General features: G+C 39.9%; 1 protein-coding gene across 1 annotated transcript in view; it reads left to right on the forward strand.

Moving 5' to 3' along the window:
* The window catches only part of PLEKHA8 (pleckstrin homology domain containing A8), a 58515-nt gene that overhangs the window by 1175 nt on the left and 37168 nt on the right, over positions 1-20172 (forward strand). Inside the window, exon 2 of the mRNA XM_028119356.2 lies at positions 19287-19403. Coding sequence (XP_027975157.1) covers positions 19287-19403 — 117 coding nt within the window. The remainder of the gene's footprint in view (positions 1-19286; positions 19404-20172) is intronic.

A 20172-nucleotide genomic window follows, 5' to 3' on the forward strand; every position in this document is an offset into this window, starting at 1 on the left:
AATATGATTCAGAACGAGCATTTTTTTTCATTTGTGCAACTAGTGTTTAGTAAAAGCCGCCTGCTTGTTAGAAACTTGGGTTAGGCACCTTTTGGGAACTAAGCTTTATTATGGAAAATGAGCTGGACACTTTTAATTTTAATAGCAGTGTATTTGAAACCAGAAATATTCCCAGTATCTCTTATAGTGGGAGAGATATATTGTCCCATCCTTTCTTTGACAGAACAGTTTTTTAAATGTTGTGGTGATGCTCTGGAGTGGTTTAAGGACTGATGTATCTGGGAGCATCAGTTGGCATAATGACTTTGATGAGGTTATATAGCACAGCCAAAAGTGCACCTGTTGGGTGTACCCAGAATCTCTTCCTTATGCAAACTGTGGTTAGAAGTGAGTTTATGTATTTTTCTTATAATCATTAGTAGAGACTGAGAAGTGTTTTAGAAGATCTGGCCTTTGCTTTTGAGGATTAAATTGGATGTGGATAACTTGTGTCTGGGCTTTGCTGAATGTCTGATGCTGGTTAACACTCTACTAAGCTAAAGGGAACATGCTTGATTGGGTAATTTTTCCTTTGAGGTATCTCTAAGCCCCGAGATGTATGGACCTTATGCCCTAGAGTAAAATTTAGTTCCTGGTCTTTCACCCCGTTCCATCACACATGCTATTTAACTTTTTTTCTTTCAACCTGAACACTCATCGTTCTTTTCTTCTACCTACCCCCCCACCTTTTTTTTTTTTTTTCCTTCACCTTTCTTACACTCCTTCTCCTTTATATAGAAAGGTTAGTCTCTGGGTACCGTACCTGCTTCCTGTTGTGAAATGCCCTTTTTCCACTCTGTTTTTATGTATCCTTCAATAAAGTAAAATTTCTCTAGAAGGATCTTTTGGAATTTTATCATGTGATGTCTGTACCATCTGTCCTGTTGGAAAAGTCTCTCTTTTTTTTTTTCCTGCCCCAAGTAAGAGAAGTCAATTCTGTGAGTGTGCCAGGGTGGAAGCCCTAAAAAAAGGCGGCTGGAGCCATTGCCAGAGCCAGCTGTCCTTATATCATGCTGCTTGTTCCCTTGACCCACATGCCTCCTCATTGTGGGCACACTGTTCATAGAAGCCCATCACACCGCTGGGTACTTTTCCTGGATATACTTCCAGTTATGTTTCAGCACGTTGTCTTTCATTAGGAGATAAATTTACTTCAGAAAGGAGCAGTATAGCCTAGGAGGAACAAATGCATTCTTGTTTCTTTCACCCTCCTATGTGAGTTAGTCTCCCAAAAGAGCATAGCGTGACTGTTAATGACAAGCTTTGATGAAAACATTGTTACTTCTTTTCTGAAGCTTGTTTTTTTTTTTTTTGGTTGGTTTTTTAAAGATATTATTCATTCATTTGATAGAGAGCACAAGCAGGGGGAGCAGGAGAGAGAGAAGCAGGCTCCCCACTGAGCAGGGAGCCCAACACAACAGGAGGCAACATGGGGCTGGATCCCAGGACCCTGGGACCATGACCTGAGCCACCCAGGAGCCCCAATGAAGCTTGTTTTTAAAAGTAATATTTTTTCTTAGGGTTTTGTATGTTATAATTTTAAAATATATATAATCCCAGCCCCAGTTTGTGTTCATCTGAATTTTTCTCTAAACCATACCTGTTTGTGTAATTTTGTCATGCCCACAGCTTGATATGGGAAGCCTTTTGTCAAATTTGAGTGGAGAAATTAGGAAATCAGTTTATTAGCTGATCCTTTGACTACTTGGAGGATATTGTTAATTTCACTTACCACCTACTGTGTCCTGGGCACTATGTTAGCCACAGGGCAAGCAACATTGAGTAAGACAGACACAGTCCCAGCCTTCCTTGAGCTTATAGTCTAGTGGGGGAGAAGACATTCTTTGAATAAGTACTTAGAAACATGTTCCAAGTGTGTGTGATTTGGGGGAAGGTGAAGGAGAAAAGCTAGTTTGGGTCACTGGGGACTGCTTCTCTGAAGAAAAGATTTAAGCAGAGCCTAAAGGATAAATAGAAGTGAGTGCGGCCAAGGCAGAGCTGCAACTGGAGGCTGCAACGAAGAATTTTTAGCTACGGGGAATGTCAGTATGAAGGCCCCAAGGCAGGATAGAGACAGGTGAGTGAGGAAAGGAAAGAAGACCCACATGGCTGCAGAGTGTAGAGTGAGGCTAAGCCTCCAACAAGGCTGCAGGGGTGGGTAGGAAGCTTGATAGGCCCCTGCAGGGCCTCTTACGCTGTTAGAAACACCATGGAGTGGTTGGAGTGCGTGAAAGAGAGAGAAATGATGAGATTGTTTAAAAACTTACTTTGATTGCATTTATTGTATTTTGCTAAATACTGTATTTATTTTGTGAGTTTCTCTTGCTTCTTGAATTAAACTGGTAGGTATCAATTACTGAAAGTTGGAAGCATCATCAAACCCCGAGAATAGCATCTTAATTGCTTGCATGAGTGTAGTGCTAAAATACAGAAATAGAAGCAGTCCCTTTTCCTAATACACTAGGTATTATACTCAGGTACCCTGTGCTCCTTAAAAGGAAAATGAAAAAAAAAAAAAAGGAAGCGAGAGAGAAAGCAAGAGCTTATGTGTATTTTATTCAACAGCCCTGAGCCATCGCATTTTATAAGCATCAGAACATTGGACGTTCTGGGATTTAGTGTCAAGCCCTCTCTTCAAATATTAGATTACACCTGGAATGAAACGGAAATGGATCAGATATTTCACAAATACCTGTATTGTGTGAGACCCAGAGCTAGGCATTGTATGTTTGTTGGTCAGGGAATATTATACATGCTTGGTTGTAAATTAATGCTCTACAGTAGAACCCTAGTTGAGGAGTCAGTTGATAGCAGCTCTATCACTGCCAGCTTCAGAGTCACTTTACCATTCTGAACTTAGCATCTTCCTCCATAAAAATGATGAGATTTACCAGTTAATAATTATGAAAGTAGTAACTCAGTAATGTTCCAGGCCCTATTCTAAACATTTTACATGGATTATCTCATTTAATCTTCACGGCAATTTTAAGAAGCAGTTGCCTTTATTATCCCATTTTCCAGATGAAGATGTTGAGACACAGAAAGATGAAGGAACTGGCCCAAGGTCACACAGTTAGTAAGTGGCTTCAGAGTCATTGCTCCATTACATAATACTTTGAAAGGTCCTTCCTGCTTGATCATTATATAATTCTAGCTGATTCATCATGCACCTATATTTAAAGTATGTTGACCTAGAATAGCAGACTCTATTTGGGGGTAGGAGGAAGGGAGGAGTTCAGGAGTGAGGAAGACTTTGCTCAGCTTTGTGCATATGTTTTGTCACAAGGAAATTTTCTGAGCTGTGCTGTGAGCTTTCTGCTTTGCAGTTTTAGGTCCCTTTCCTGCTCACTCAGCAAACAGGAGGACTGCTGCCCTGAGCTCTATCCAGCTGCAGGCTTCATGGGCCCAACCAGCAGGTTAGGGCACAAGCACATTGCAGTATGCATTCCAGAAATAACAGAAGCTTGCATAATATTGACCAGATGGTTGTCTGAGGAGGTGCTATAATTTTGCTTACTATCCCCCCCAACCCAGGTGGAGGAAGGTGACTCTTGCCCATATATGTTTGTGCTGTAGAAACAGTGCCAAGAGGACATCTAGAATGTGAGTGATCCAGAGCAAGATTCTCATGGTCTCATAACCACTGGCCAACCTTTTTTTGTTGTTTTAACATTTTTATTGAGATAATGATTCACTTATCGTAAATTTCACCATTTAAAGTATACTAGTTAATAGTTTTTAGTGTATTTACGGAGTGTAACCATCGCCACAATTTTAAAACATTTGCATTATCCCCAAAAGAAACCCAGTTAGCAATCATTCCCACCCCACCCCCTCTTGCCTTTGACAACCACTAATCTTATGTCTGTGTAAACTTGTCTATTCTAGACATTTCATATAAAGGGAATCATACATAATGTGGTCTTTTGTGACTGACTTCTTTTACCTAGTTTTACCTAGTATAATGTTTTTTGGGTTCATGAATGTATAACATGCATCAATACTTCATTTCTTTTTATTACAAATAATAGTCCAGTGTACGGATATACCATGCCATATTTTGTTTATCCATTCATCAATTGGAAATTTGAGTTGCTCTATTTGTTTTGGTTATTATGAGTAAAGGTGCTGTGAATATTTGTGTCAAGTTTTTGTGTGTACATGTTTTCATTTCTCTTGAATGTAAACCTAGGAGTCGAGTTGCTGGGTCATATGGTAACTCTGTTGAATAGTTTGGGGGAACTACCAAGCTGTTTTCCAAACTAGCTGTACCATTTTACGTTCTTAACGGTAATGAAAGAATGTTCCTATTTCTGCACATTCTCACCAACACTCGTTATTGTCTGTCTTTTTTATTATATCCATTCCTGTGAGTGTGAAGTAGTATCTCATTGTGGTTTTGATTTCTCTTTCTCTGATGACTAACTGTGTTGATCATTTTTTCATGCGCTTATGAGCCATTTGTATATCTTCTTTGGAGAAATGTCTATTTACATTCGTTGCCCACTTCTTGACTGAGTTATTTTGTCATTATGGAATTGTAAGAGTTCTTTATTCTGGATACAGTTTCCTTATCAAATATATGATTTGCAAATATTTTTTCCTGTTCTGTAGATTACCTTTCACTTTCTTGATGGTATCATTTGCCGCACAAAAGTTTTTAATTTTGATGCCCAGTTTATCAATTTTTTTTCTTTTTCTGCTTGTGCTTTTACTGTCGTAGCTTAAGAAACTATTGCCTAACTTAACCCAAAGTCATGAAGATTTACTCCTGGTTCTTTCTAAGTTTTTATAGTTTGAGCTCCTGCATTTAGGTCTGTGGTCCATTTTGAGTTAATTTTTTTGTGTGATGTGGGAGTTAAGGGTCACTTTTATTCTTCACATTCTCTGTGGTATCCAGTGTTCAACTCTTTAGTCATGATTTCAGTAACAGAACCATGGGCCAGTACATTTGAATGTTTTAAATGCAAAGGTTTGAAGTCAGAAAACCCTGAGTTCAAAGTTCTGCTCTGCTTACTAGTGCTGACACCTTGAGCAAGTTACTTACTCTCCCTGACCCTCGGTTTTAAGATGACAGCAAGAATAATAGCCATACTAGGTTTATTATGAAGATGAGATGGATAACATATATGAACCTGCCTGGTACATAGTTCACTTACTGTTAGGTTAATTGGACAGCTGTTTTGATTAACGATGCCAGAAAAATTCAGTTGTTTATTTTGTCTTTGTGCAAACTGTGGCTCCTCATGGCTTCTGAGAGTATATGTATCCTGAATTCTTTCAATCCTCCTTTTGGAAGCTGGAGTGGTATAATTTATAAAGGAAAATATTCAAATGAACCATCAGAATCTTGGAATTGACTGTGTAGTCTTATGACAGTCATTCTTTTAAATGAATGCTGATTACAGGTCATGTAATTTTGTGTACTACTTTACTTTTGCTTCTAGCAAAAATGAATAATCTGGTAGGAACATAAGAGATGTTAGACCATTGCTTCATTGGCACTCCATCAAAAGCAGCACCAGTCTTTCCATTGATTCTAATGTGTGATGTGATTAGCAATGTTAGGGGTGACCGTGGAATCTTATGTCATTGAAGTGGTCTGTAGAATGAAGAGGGTTGGGGACCATTTCTGTCGGACTATACTCTCAGTGTTTAATCTTTGCCAAATCCTGTTACCATTACTTTCATCTTGTTTAGAATTGAGCAAAAGCCAGTTAAATTCCATTAGGAAAAGATTTGAGACAGATAAGAAAGCAGGCAATGGAGCTCTGTTGGACATAAGACAGATGAATGAGACAACAGGAAGGGTAAGTCCAAAAAAATACCATGATGCTTGGGCATTTCTCTCCCTAGATCTATTTTCAGGTTCGTGGAGGGTATGACAGTACCAGGAGAGATGGAAAAATGGATAACTTAACGAGTTAGCCAGAGAGGGCTGACCTTTCTCAGTATTCCTATTACATCAAAGAAGGCAAAATATCATTTGCTTGAGAATCCATTCCACATCCTTTGGATAGAATTGTTCCTGTATAATCCAAGACAAGGATGGCTCTGTCTTGATTTTTAAATACCGGAGGAATGGTCTCAACAATCTACTTTTTAACACAGTCTAATAGCCAGTCAATCATTCATTCTCTGAGAATGAATGAAACACTAAGTATCAGCTTCTTACTAGACCCTGTGTGGGTATTAGGGATACTGTTTTGAGTAAAACATGATCCTGTTCTCAAGGAGATCATAGTCTAGGGGATATCCATCTTAACTATGAAAAATGCCCTTCTAAATTCATGATGTTGACCCTTAAGCTTTTACATGGTTGTTTCAAGGCTGTGGCTTGACAAGGCTTAGAAGAACCGCATTGCATATAGCTGGTCCCTAGGTGTAGTTAGCTATTACCTATCACCCTCCAGTGTCTTTATTGGAATTTTGAAGGCAAATTTGGGGCAACCCTGACAGGGTGGAATGTTGAAGTCTTTGGTTGTCCAGGTTGACATCACACATGTCCTTTTGCTTTTCTGCCTCTACTGGCCAATATATGCAACTTGGGTGGAGACCAGCCCCTAATCTTCTGAGGCCCTTGTAAGCAGCAAGAAATGATATAGAGAAGAAAGAATATGAGTAAGGTGTAAAACTGGTCCAAGGAGACAGGCATACCTTTGTTAAGAAAAATGTAAGAATCCTAAAAAGAGGGAAGGAAGGAAGGAAGGGTGAAACTAAGAGAGGGAAGAAGGAAGGGAGGGAGGGATGGGAAGGGAAGGGAAAGGAAAGGAAAATGTGGGAATCCTTTTTCAGGAGTGGTCGGGGAAAACTTTCTTCAAGAGGTGGGATGAACAGGTGGGTGAAATTTACCTGGACAGAAGGGGAAGGTGAGGGAACAGAAGTGACCCTCAGTGAGGAAACCAGCAGTACTTATAAGGAGAGTTCTGTCCTGAGAGCAGGAGGTATTATTGGGTTAAGCCAGGTCAAGCCTGAGAGTTTTTAATTAGTGGGGAGTCACTTAGGGTTTCTGAATAGGAGGGAAGAACAGGTAAAAACAGCACATAAGGAAGATAGAGCTGGCTAAAACACGATAAGGGAGGAGGGAAAGCTGAAATACATGACAAGATGATGATGGAAGGGGAAAAGGGAGGCACCCTTTCACAAATGAATAAACCAAGGCTTTTAAGGTAAGTAATTAACTTAGAATCACACAGCATGGGCGCCTGGGTGGCATAGTCAGTTGGGAGTCCAACTCTTGGTTTTGGCTCAGGTCTGATCGCAGGGTCATGAGATTGTGTTCTGCGTCAAGTTCTGCGCTCAGCGAGAAGTCTGCTTGGGTTTCTCTCTCTCTCAAATAAAGAAATCTTAAAGAAAAAAAAAAAAGTGCACAGCAAATAAGTCTTGAGCCAGGCCTGCCTGACTTCATGTCCTTCCCATGATTTTACACCATATACCTCTGTGGGCACGGTATAGTGTTGAAGCCAAGAGTGAAAATGAGGGCAATTGGGAAAGACGTAGGGACTGACCTGGAGGGATGGGGCCCACAGGTTTGGAGCTAGGATAGTAAGGGATGCTGGGTTTGTAAAAAGTGACATTATAGTCAGAAGGAAGATGACATGTTAAACCTTAGATACTCAGTTTAGTCCATCTCTCTCATTTATAAATTGGAAAATAATGCCCAGAGGAATTAAGTAACATGCTCAAGATGACACATCTAGATGTTATAAGTCTGAACTTGAACCAGTTACCTGACTGTTTTCTTGAGTAAGGTGATGGTGGGACGTATATGAGAAGCGTTGCCCAGAACAAGTAAATGTGACAAATATCCAGTTTGATAGCAGCAGAGGTGACTTACAGCAGGCTCAACAGAAGAGAATTTGATATGATATATTGTAATTATAGTCTCACCATCTGCATGCCTGACTCCCCAGTAGACTATTACTCTTTGAAGGCTGGGATCTTCTTCTCTAAATCTCTAAGCCTGGCAAATTATAAGTGCTCAAAAAATGCTTTGTGAATTAATTAATGGTAAATTGAGGAACCTATACTTTAGTTAATGCTTGGTTATTATCTCTTACTATTAGGGATGTCTCTTCCTCCCTCCTTCCCAGCTGCCACAAAACTCTTAGGACTGACCTGGCAGAGGCGCCCACAGCCTTGTTATCCCCTGTCCTGTCTGAAGCTCCCAGAGGGAAGCTGAGTTATGGGGGAGGGCTCTGATGAGGTGGAATATGGCTGCGTACCCACAGCTGGACATGGAAAACACCAAGACTGTAGAGGTCAGGGGTCAGTAACTGTGCTTTCCTTCAGTGTAAAAATGGTAGGCTTTCTCACCTTTAACATATCTATAAAACATCCATAATATACTGTATTGTAACCATCATATAATATATATGGATTATGACTACAGCAACCATAATTTATGGTGAATAAATTAAGTCTTGACTCACCACTTCAGAAAGATTGTTACTCCTATGAAGAAATTTAGTCTCCCTTTATTTTCTTGACATTAGTTAACTTTCTCTTGAAATAGATTCTGCAAAAGAATTGACTTTCCTGTTACTTTGAATTAAGATAGAGGTTTACAGGATTTGAAAGCTGAAAGAGACTATTAGAGTCATGCTGTAATTCTATAGAAAAAAGGAATTAAAGCTGAAAGTAGAGGCTCATTCAGCTTTTTTGCTTCTTCTCTTCTGTTCCTGTTTAATTATGCTCACTAGTTTTCACCTCTTATGGTTGTTGAAAAAGCACCTTTCCTTCTTTTTTTTCTTTACATTTAGCTTAATTTTCTTTTTTTTTTTTTTAAGATTTTATTTATTTGAGAGAGTGAGTGAGAGAGTAGAGCAGGGGCAGAGGGAGAAGAAGTAGCTTCCCCGCTGAGTGGGGACCCTGAGATCATGACCTGAGCGGAAGATAGATGCTTAACTGACTGAGCCACCCAGGTGCCCCTTAGCTAAATTTTCTATAAGAGATAAGTAGCCCCTTCTTGTGTTGTTCTGCTTTTCTACTCAGCGGTATTTCATTATGGACTTCTAAAAATTCGCAACATGTTAATTTTTTTATCTTGTTTTTTTTTCCTGTTAAACAATAAGATTGTAAACTTCTAGTTTCCTATAACCCCTAATTGGCAGAAGTTCTGAAGAAACTATGATGGGTTTATAGGCAGAGTGATGTACCTTAGCATGAGGTTGACATTTCACTTAGTGGGTATCCTACTAGTTCTATTTAAGAGTGTTGTTATTGGGCTAAGATGGAGTAAGTTCACTGTAGCCTCTTTTCCACTGATTACACTAAAAACTGAACGAAGTACTCAAGCAACTACCCGAGAACTCTGAAAAGTAAATAATACCAAGCAGACTGGGGAGGGAAAACAAAACAACCGCCATGGTAAAGATGAACACTCTTGAAACAAATGGAAAGGTATAGATTCTTAGCAGAGAAATATAAAATACTGAAAAGGACTAAATGGACATTTTAGAACTAAAAATTATAATTTTTTTTAAATCAGTAGAATATAGATGACACAGAAAAGAAACAGTGAGCTTGAGGATAAGTCAATAGAAATTATGCAGTCTTAAAAACAGAGGAAAAAAAAATGGTAGAACTGAAAGGAGAAGTAAATCCACAATTATCTTTGGAAACTTCAACATTCTTCTCTCAGTAATCCATAGAACAAGTAGACAGTAAATCATCCAAAGATACAGAAGATCCGAACACTATCAACCAACTTGACCTGACTGACATTTATAAAGTAATCCCTCAAACAACAGCTGGATACTGCATTTTTTTTTCTTTTTTTAAAAGATTTTTTAAAAGATTTATTTGCTCATGCTCATGAGAAAGTGAGCATGAGCAGGGAGAGGGGCAGAGGGAGAAGCAGACTACCCCTGAGCAGGGAGCCAGACATGGCTTTGGATCCCAGGACCCTGGGACTGTGACCCCAGCTGAAGGCAGATGCTCAACCGACTGAGCCACCCAGGCACCCCTACTGCATTTCTTTTATTCAAATGCACATGAGACATTCACTAAGATTAACCATGTTCTGGGCTGTAGTAGAAACCATGCCCAGTTGAAAAGAATGCCCTTGTCTTTAACAGAAACAAACTAGAAATCAATGACAGAAAGATGTGGGAAATCCCCCAAATATTAGGAAATTAAACAATATACTTCTGAGTAACCCGTGGGTCAATGAGGAAGTCTCCAAGAAAATTGGGAAATATTTTCAACTTAAAATGAAAACAACAGTGGTTAGCTAGGGATAAAGTGTGGGAAGAGGCCTTGACTACAAAGGGGCAGCACAAGGGAATTTTGAGGGGAGGATAATGGAATTTTTCTGTATCTTTATTATGGTGGTTGTTAGAAGATTATGCATTTATCAAAACTCAGAACTGTTAACCAAAGAAGAAATTTCAGTACATGTAAATGTTAAAATATTTTTAAGAATTTAAGTGTCAGGGTGCCTGGCTGGCTCAGTCAGTAGAGCGTGTGACTCTTGCTCTTGGGGTCGTGAGTTTGAGCCCCATGATGGGGTAGAGATTACTTAAAAATAAAATCTTGGGGGAAAAGAAAGAATTAAAGTGTCTTTTTAATGGAGTACCCTTTTTTTTTTTAGTGAAATCTTTGGATGAGTTACTTGTCACAAGGGTGCTGAGTAAAAAAAGGAAGCTACAGTATTTTTTAGACACGGGTATGACTCACAAGTAATCACTTTTTGGTTTGGATCTTTAAAGGAATAAGAACATCTCTAGAAATTCTGATTTAAAAATGGTAGTTGGGGGGGGCGGAGCAAGATGGCGGAGGAGTAGGAGACCTAGATTTCGTCTGGTCTCAGGAATTCGGCTGAATAGGGAATCAAACCATTCTGAACACCTACGAACTCAACAGGAGATCGAAGAGGAGAGTAGCAACAACTCTCTGAACAGAGAAGCGACCACTTACTGGAAGGTAGGACGTGTGGAGACGTGAATCCAAAATACAAGCCTTTCTCAAGAAACAAGAAAGGTCTCAAATGCACAACCTAACCCTACACCTAAAGGAGCTGGAGAAAGAACAGCAAATAAAGCCTAAACCCAGCAGGAGAAGAGAAATAATAAAGATCAGAGCAGAAATCAATGAAATAGAAAGCAAAAGAACAGTAGAACAGATCAACGAAACTAGGAGCTGGTTCTTTGAAAGAATTAACAAGATTGATAAACCCCTGGCCAGACTTATCAAAAACAAAAGAGAAATGACCCCAATCAACAAAATCATGAATGAAAGAGGAGAGATCACAACCAACACCAAAGAAATACAAACAATTATAAGAACATATTATGAGCAACTCTATGCCAGCAAATTAGATAACCTGGAAGAAATGGGTGCATTCCTAGAGATGTATCAACTACCAAAATTGAACCAGGAAGAAATAGAAAACCTGAACAGACCTATAGCCACTAAGGAAATTGAAGCAGTCATCCAAAATCTCCCAAGAAACAAAAGCCCAGGGCCAGATGGCTTCCCAGGGGAATTCTGTCAGACATTTAAAGAAGAATTAATACCTATTGTCCTAAAACTGTTCCAAAAAATAGAAATGGAAGGAAAACTTCCAAACTCATTTTATGAGGCCAGCATTACCTTGATCCCAAAACCAGACAAAGACCCCATCAAAAAGGAGAATTACCAATATCCTTGATGAACATGGATGCAAAAATTCTCACCAAAATACTAGCCAATAGAATCCAACAGTACATTAAAAGGATTATTCACCACGACCAAGTGGGATTTATCCCTGGGCTGCAAGGCTGGTTCAACATCCGCAAATCAATCAACGTGATTTGTATCACGTGATACAATACATTAACAAAAGAAAGAACAAGAATCATATGATCCTCTCAATAGATGCAGAAAAAGCATTTGACAAAGTACAGCATCCTTTCTTGATCAAAACTCTTCAGAGTATAGGGATAGAGGGTACATACCTCAATATCGTAAAAGCCATCTATGAAAAACCTACAGCGAATATCATTCTCAATGGGGAAAAGCTGAGAGCTTTCCCCCTAAGGTCAGGAACGCGGCAGGGATGTCCACTCTCACCACTGCTATTCAACATAGTATTAGAAGTCCTAGCCACAGCAATCAGACAACAGAAAGAAATCAAAGGCATCCAAATCAGCAAAGAGGAAGTCAAACTCTCACTCTTTGCAGATGATATGATAGTGTATGTGGAAAACCCGAAAGACTCCACCCCAAAACTGCTAGAACTCATACAGGAATTCAGTAAGGTAGCAGGATATAAAATCAGTGCACAGAAATCAGTGGCATTCCTATACAGCAACAACAAGACAGAAGAGAGACAAATCAAGGAGTCGATCCCATTTACAATTGCACCCAAAACCACAGGATACCTAGGAATAAATTTAACTAAAGAGGCAAAGGATCTGTACTCAGAAAACTATAAAATACTCATGAAAGAAATTGAAGAAGACACAAAGAAATGGAAAGACGTTCCATGCTCATGGACTGGAAGAACCAACATTGTGAAGATGTCAATGCTACCTAGAGCAATCTACACATTCAGTGCAATCCCCATCAAAATACCATCCACTTTTTTCAAAGAAATAGAACAAATAATCCTAAAATTTGTATGGAACCAGAAGAGACCCCGAATAGCCAGAGGAATGTTGAAAAAGAAAAGCAAAGCTGGCGGCATCACAATTCCGGACTTGCAGCTCTATTACAAAGCTGTCATCATCAAGACAGTATGGTACTGGCACAAAAACAGACACATAGATCAATGGAACAGAATCGAGAGCCCAGAAATGGACCCTCAACTCTATGGTCAACTCATCTTTGACGAAGCAGGAAAGAATGTCCAATGGCAAAAAGACAGTCTCTTCAACAAATGGTGTTGGGAAAATTGGACAGCCACATGCAGAAGAATGAAACTGGACCATTTCCTTACACCACACACAAAAACAGACTCCAAATGGTTGAAAGACCTAAACGTGAGACAGGAGTCCATCAACATCCTAAAGGAGAACACAGGTAGCAACCTCTTCGACCTCAGCCGCAGCAACTTCTTCCTAGAAACATCGCCAAAGGCAAGGGAAGCAAGGGCAAAAATGAACTATTGGGATTTCATCAAGATAAAAAGCTTTTGCACAGCAAAAGAAACAGTCCACAAAACCAAAAGACAACCGACAGAATGGGAGAAAATATTTGCAAATGACATATCAGATAAAGGGCTAGTATCCAAAATCTATCAAGAACTTACCAAACTCAACACCCAAAGAACAAATAATCCAATCAAGAAATGGGCAGAAGACATGAACAGACATTTTTCCAAAGAAGACATCCAAATGGCCAACAGACACATGAAAAAGTGCTCAACATTGCTCGGCATCAGGGAAATCGAAATCAAAACCTCAATGAGATACCACCTCACACCAGTCAGAATGGCTAAAATGAACAAGTCAGGGAACGACCGATGTTGGCGGGGATGTGGAGAAAGGGGAACCCTCCTACACTGTTGGTGGGAATGCAAGCTGGTGCAACCCCTCTGGAAAACAGTATGGAGATTCCTCAAACAGTTGAAAATAGAGCTACCGTACGATCCAGCAATTGCACTACTGGGTATTTACCCCAAAGATACAAATGTAGGGATCCGAAGGGGTACATGCACCCCAGTGTTTATAGCAGCAATGTCCACAATAGCCAAACTGTGGAAAGAGCCAAGATGTCCATCGACAGATGAATGGATAAAGAAGAGGTGGTATATATACACAATGGAATACTATGCAGCCATCAAAAGGAATGAGATCTTGCCATTTGCAACGACGTGGATGGAACTGGAGGGTGTTATGCTGAGTGAAATAAGTCAATCAGAGAAAGACATGTATCATATGACCTCACTGATATGAGGAATTCTTAATCTCAGGAAACAAACTGAGGGTTGCTGGAGTGGTGGCTGGGTGATAGACATTGGGGAGGGTATGTGCTATGGTGAGCCCTGTGAATTGTGCAAGACTGTTGAATCACAGATCTGTACTTGTGAAACAAATAATGCAATATATGTTAAGAAAAAAGAAAAAGAAGAAGATAGCAGGAGGGGAAGAATGAAGGTAAGTCAGAGGGGGAGACAAACCATGAGAGACGATGGACTCTGAAAAACAAACTGAGGGTTCTAGAGGGGAGGAGGGTAGGGGGATGGGTTAGCCTGGTGATGGGTATTAAAGAGGGCACGTTCTGCGTGGAGCACTGGGTGTTATGCACAAACAATGAATCATGGAACACTACATCAAAAACTAATGATGTAACATATGGTGATTAACATAACAATAAAATTTTAAAAAATGGTAGTTGTGAAATAAAAAAGGAAGAAAATATGTTTGAATTAATATGAGCTATGCTATTTTAGATCCAAATATATATACATTTTTATCAAGAAAATTATGCTCATTGAAAAAATACACATTGTTCAACAATTAGTTGAGCTGAAAAAAGTGAATTTTGCGAACAGTTGCTGTCAATTAAGTATAGAAAGATAATTGCACTATGTGAGAAAAGAACAAGCTGGTAACAGTTTTGAAATAATGATATTCAAATCTTTAATTTCTTTGAATAATGTTTTACAGTTTTCAGAGTATAAGTTTTATACTTCTTTTGTTGAGTTTTTTCCTAAGTATATTCTCTTTGATGTTATAAAAGGAACTGTCTACTTAATTTCATTTTCAGTTCATTGCAACTGTAATAGAAATACAATTGATATCTGTATAGTGGTCTTCTATCTTGCAACGTTGCTAAACTTATTTATTCCAATAGTCTTTTTTATTGGACTCCTTAGGTTTTGCTTTGTTTTGTTTTGAAATATACAAGAGTGTGGCTGCAAATAGTTAGATTTGTTTCTTCCCTTCCAATCTGGATACCTTTTATTTCATTTTGTACCCTAATTGCCCTGGGTAGAACCTCCAATAAAAGGTTGAGTAGAAGTGGGGAGAGGAAGCATCTGTGTGTTGTCTGGGTGGGTGGGGGGGGGGGACATCCAGTCTTTTGTCATTTAGTATGATGTTAGTTGTGGGTTTTGTTTTGTTTTGTTTTTTTAGGTGCCTTAATCAGGTTGAAAAGGTTCCCTTCTATTCCTAGTTGGTTGAGAGTTTTTATTATGAAAGGTGTTAGATTCTGTCAAGTGCTTTTGCTTTTTCTACATTTAGTGAGGTTGATCATGTGATATTTAATATTCTTTTATTTAGGAAAAAAACCAACTCAGGCTTGAAGTAAAAAAAAAAAAAAAAAAAGATAATTTATTGGCTCACTTTTTTTTTTTTAAGCTCACTTACCTGAAAAGTTCAGTGGGTATCTGATCTATGGTTATAACATGGTCTTACTGTGAATGGTGTTCAGAACTGTCATCTGGACTTGCATCCTTTCCCTGCCTCCCTCAAGTCCTCCCACACGCATTCCCTTTATGTGTGAATCATGTTTAGGTCCCGTGTGATGGCAGAATGAGTGCTGGCAGCTCCAGGCAAACATCTGCAAGACCAAAGAAAAGAGAGAGTCTCCATTTCTTTCTGCCTTTGTCCAGACCCAGCAACAGTCCCAAGTTTATCTTTGGTTGGGTCACTTGCCTGTTGTGGAATGTATCATTGAGGACAGGGGATGTGAAGCTCCATTTAAGCCTGAATCACATGTCCCCCCTGGAGCTGGTCAGCCCCACCCAACTACATGGATAGAGTGTGGAGAAGGAGATTTTCAGTAACAGAAATGTGAAGGGTGGATGCCAGGTTGCCAAAAATAAATGTCCACTCTACCTTCTGTAGTGAAATATCCAGGATAGTGCAGTGTGTGAAGTTAGCATTTAAATACTTTTATTCCCCTACCCCATCTCTGGCAGGGATAGCTTAAATAAGCTAAAACTTTTCTCTGCTCATTGAAGTTTCTTGTCTAATCCTTCCAAGTGGGGAGTTTGGCTGACACCACATTCCATCTCCAATAGAGAATGGCCAAAAAAAGGAGTGGGGGTTGGACAGGAAGATTAATCTAATGGTAATCTAAGAGAGCAGGGACTGGTTACATCCACAGTTTTCATCTGCTCTTTTGTTACCTTGAATTATTTTATCATTTCCAAGTGTGTTAGTAAGGGTTCTCTAGAAAAACAGATCCAATAGTATACAGAATCGTATATGTATTATGTATATACATATATATGTGTGTATGTATATATAATCCATGAAGGGTTTTATTGTACGAATTGTGTCTTGCAGTTATGGAGACTGAGAAGTCCCATGATCTGCTATTGGCAAGCTAGAGAACCAAGAAAGCTGGTGATGCAATTCGGTGTGAGTTCAAGGGCCTGAGAATTGGCGAGGTAGATGGTATAAATCCTGACCTGGGTCAACAATCCGGAGAACCAGGTGCATCAGGGTCCTAAGGCAGGAGAAGATGGATGTCTCAGCTCAAAGAGAGAACAAATTCTCCATTCCTCTGCCTTTTGTTCTACTTAGGCCCTCCGTGGATTGGAGGATGCCCACCTGCAATGGTGAGGGCAATCTTTACACAGTCTATGGAGTCAAATGCTAATTAATCTCTGCCGGAGATACCCTCACAGACATACCTAGAAATAGCGTTTTATCAGCTGTCTGGGCATCCCTCAGCCCATCATGATACATAAAATTGATACATAAAATTAACTATCACATCAGTCAAGCTAACTGCAGGTTAATTTAAAACAGGAAATGGATTAATGGCCTCTTCATTCTTGCCGCTTTTCTCATACAGTTATTTTTGAGCTGTATCTCAGCTTCCAAGGATAGGACATCATGAAAGAGGCGTGTGCCCCAGGTCCCACTCTAGACTCTGCATTGCTCTGCCTGTAAATTTCATATAATGGGAATGAGACCTCTGTGGTCTCTTAAATGTGCCTTCTGAAAATCCAGTAACTTTATGCTTTAAAGAAAAGTTATTCTTGGTCATGGTTTTTCTAGTTAAAAACTATAGGATAAAATAACGATACATATAACTTCGAGGTAAATGTAGAACCCATTATAGGGAAGGTGGTGGTTCAGTTGTTATTACGGTTTACCAGCTACTTTCAAAACTTAGCTGCAGCTGTGCTTCGTTGGGGGGAAGGGGGGCGGGGAGCTCTTTAACTTTTTTCAGATTACTGTAAGATAAATCTAATTTAGGGCCACATTTTTTTCAATTTGTAGATATTTTTTCATATTTCAACAACTGAAATCAGGAAGCATCTTAGAATCAGCACCATGTCATACTGCTTAATGGGCAGGTGTTGTTTTTTTTTTCCTTGTGTTACATAAAATAATGGTATGTCTTAAAATTGATGGTGTGTGATGATTAATTTTATGTGTCAGTTTGCCTGGGCCATGGGGTGCCTGGACATTTGGCCAGACATCTTTCTGGGTGTGTCTGTGAGGGTATTTCTTTTCTTTTCTTTTTTTTTTTTTAAAGATTTTATTTATTTGACAGAGAGAGACACAGCGAGAGAGGGGACACAAGCAGGGGGAGTGGGAGAGGGAGAAGCAGGCTTCCCGCCGAGCAGGGAGCCCGATGTGGGACTCGATCCCAGGACCCTGGGGTCATGACCTGAGCCGAAGGCAGACGCTTAACGACGGAGCCACCCAGGCGCCCTGTGAGGGTATTTCTTGATGGGATTGACATCTGAACTGGTAAAGTAGATTGCCTTCCCTAATGTGAGTGGATCTCATCCAATCAGTCAAAGACCTAAACAGAATAAAAAGGCTAAGAAAGAGGGAACTTCTCCTGCCTGCCTGAGCTGGGACATTGGTCTTTCCCTGCTTTCTGACCCGGCCTGAAGCACAGCTCTTCTTGGGTCTCAAGCCTCTTGATTTGTGTGAATCAGGCATCAGAGATCTGTACCTAAGCAGTGCACAGGGCTGTGCTCAAAGTTCCTACTGGCCCTCTCTCTGTCTGCCTCAGCCACAGAAGAGTCTCATCAGAAAAATGTATCCCTAAAGGGCTATAGCATTTCAGAGAAAGAAAAATATACATCCGACTGAGGACTCTGACAAGGCTTATGCAGAAATAGTCAGAGATGACATTTTAGAAAGAAGATCCAGCTCAGGCAACAGCCCAGAAGCAGAAAATAAGTTTGGTTTGTCTAGAATATAGATTGGGTAAGAGCACTAGATAAGATGTATATTTCAACCGAATATGGTGTGTCCCCTGAAATTCTCCAAAGTAAAAGTAGTTAAGCCCTTGAATGTTTTAAGATTATTTCATTTCAGTGGATCAATACTAAGTAGTAAGTCAAAGTTCTTTTCTCCTACGGCTCATATGCCCCCACACAGGCTTATTAGCACTCTGCAACTCTGAATGACGTCGAAAGGGCTGTAGCCAGGCCACAGGGGCACAAGAGCACCTGGCTCATTGGGGGGCCCACACAGACCAGGTTCAGCCACTCGCTGCTGACAGAATCTAAAGACAGAGAGACGAGTGGTGGTGAAACAAGAAAATAATGTATTTCAGTGAAGACCAACACCAAAAAGTCAGCGGACTAATGTCTCAAAGATGGCCTCCAAAGTGCTGAAAATACTCCTGGGTTTAGATAAGGAAAATGGGGGCAGTAAAGGTCAGGTCCATCGATCACTGTCTTAGGGTCAGTTGTGCAGGGTCTTGCTGAAGTCAGAGCAGTGGTTAATGCTTGAGGGAGTGGTTTCAGTTCCTATCAGGGAATGCTTTGCTTGTGGGGTCTTTTGCCTGAGTTCAGAGATAAGCGGGAAAGAAGAACTTAATCAGTTAAGAAAGTATAGACTGAGGTCAAAATGGAGGTGGTTGAAGTCCTCTTTCAGAGCAGTATAATGTTCTGCCTCATTTCTAAGTTTGGGATAATCTTTCTTAACCAGAGGAGGAGATCAAGTGTGTGATAACAATGTCCAGGAGACAATAATCTTTTATCTTAAAAAAATTAAAAACCAGAGATTACTAGTACCATATTAAAGGAAAAGGAAATAAAAATCATCAGTAATCCTGTTAACTAGAGAATCATCCCTATGTTCCTGATCCTTGCAGACTTCTTCTATACCTTATGTGACTAAAAATCTATGCCCCTGTGGATGTTTGTTTTTAATTTAAAAAATGGGATCATGCATACAGGTATTTACTAATCTACTTCTTTCCCTTAGAATTTCCCCTGGAATTTAAGCTCCTTGGAGCTGGGACCCAGCCTCCTTTGTCAGGTCCCATTCCTATGTCCTGGGAGGCACCTCCCATGCAGGCAGTAATTGAGACCATGCTTTTGCTTCTGTTTACAGGTTGGCAGCCTAGATGGTTCCTTCTCTGTGGGGGGATATTATCCTATTATGATTCTCCTGAAGATGCTTGGAAAGGTTGCAAAGGGAGCATCCAAATGGCAGTCTGTGAAATTCAAGGTGAGAAACCAAGAGATTTGCAGGTTTTCTTTTTCTTTCTGTCTCTCCCATAAAATAAAAAAGCACTGGCCTCTGCGTGTCTTTCTCTGACGTTCTTATGGTACAAAGATACATAGTGTCATGTCCCAAAGAAAGCCTTGCAAATAAAACCTAAAACTGCAGCCAGTTTTTACAAGGAGGTTGTTGAAGAAGTAGTCAAAATAAATGAGAGCAGTGTGCTTCACCATACATCTAGTGCTCATTTTTTAGTCACTTGCTCACCTAAAGCCAGCGACTATGTGCAAAGCTTAGTTAGGTTTTTTACTGCATCGTCTAACACTTCTGTGCTTAGATCAGGACACACACACACCTTCTCACCACCACCACATACGTAAAACAAGCAAACACATAAAGACCTGCAAATAGCCTTTACTTCTTGGTTTGGGGACATCTTGAGACATGCTGAGAAGATGTGGCTCTGAAACAGATTAGAAGAGAAACAGATTAGAAGGGTATTTTGCAGCCTGGTGGGAGGTGAAGGAGAGTGTGGTTTTCTTATTTCTTTTCCCAAAGGTCTCACACTTTTGCTCTAACTTGTGAAGAACAGTAGAAGAGGAGAAATAATTGTGTTCTTGATTGCTTTCCAATAAACCCAAGAAGATAGAGAGGCGCACCCTTACTGTTGGCATGCAAGCCTTTTTGGCCTCAGAGCAGTATTACTTTATACACACAAGCCAAAAGAGAGATTCTGTCTGTATTCCGATAAGGAGAATTGAGTGCTTCTTTTTTA

Source organism: Eumetopias jubatus, unplaced genomic scaffold (assembly GCF_037043125.1).
Source record: "Eumetopias jubatus isolate StellerSeaLion01/CBP00866 unplaced genomic scaffold, mEumJub1_p1.0 scaffold_14, whole genome shotgun sequence".
In the NCBI taxonomy this organism is placed as follows: Eukaryota; Metazoa; Chordata; class Mammalia; order Carnivora; family Otariidae; genus Eumetopias; species Eumetopias jubatus.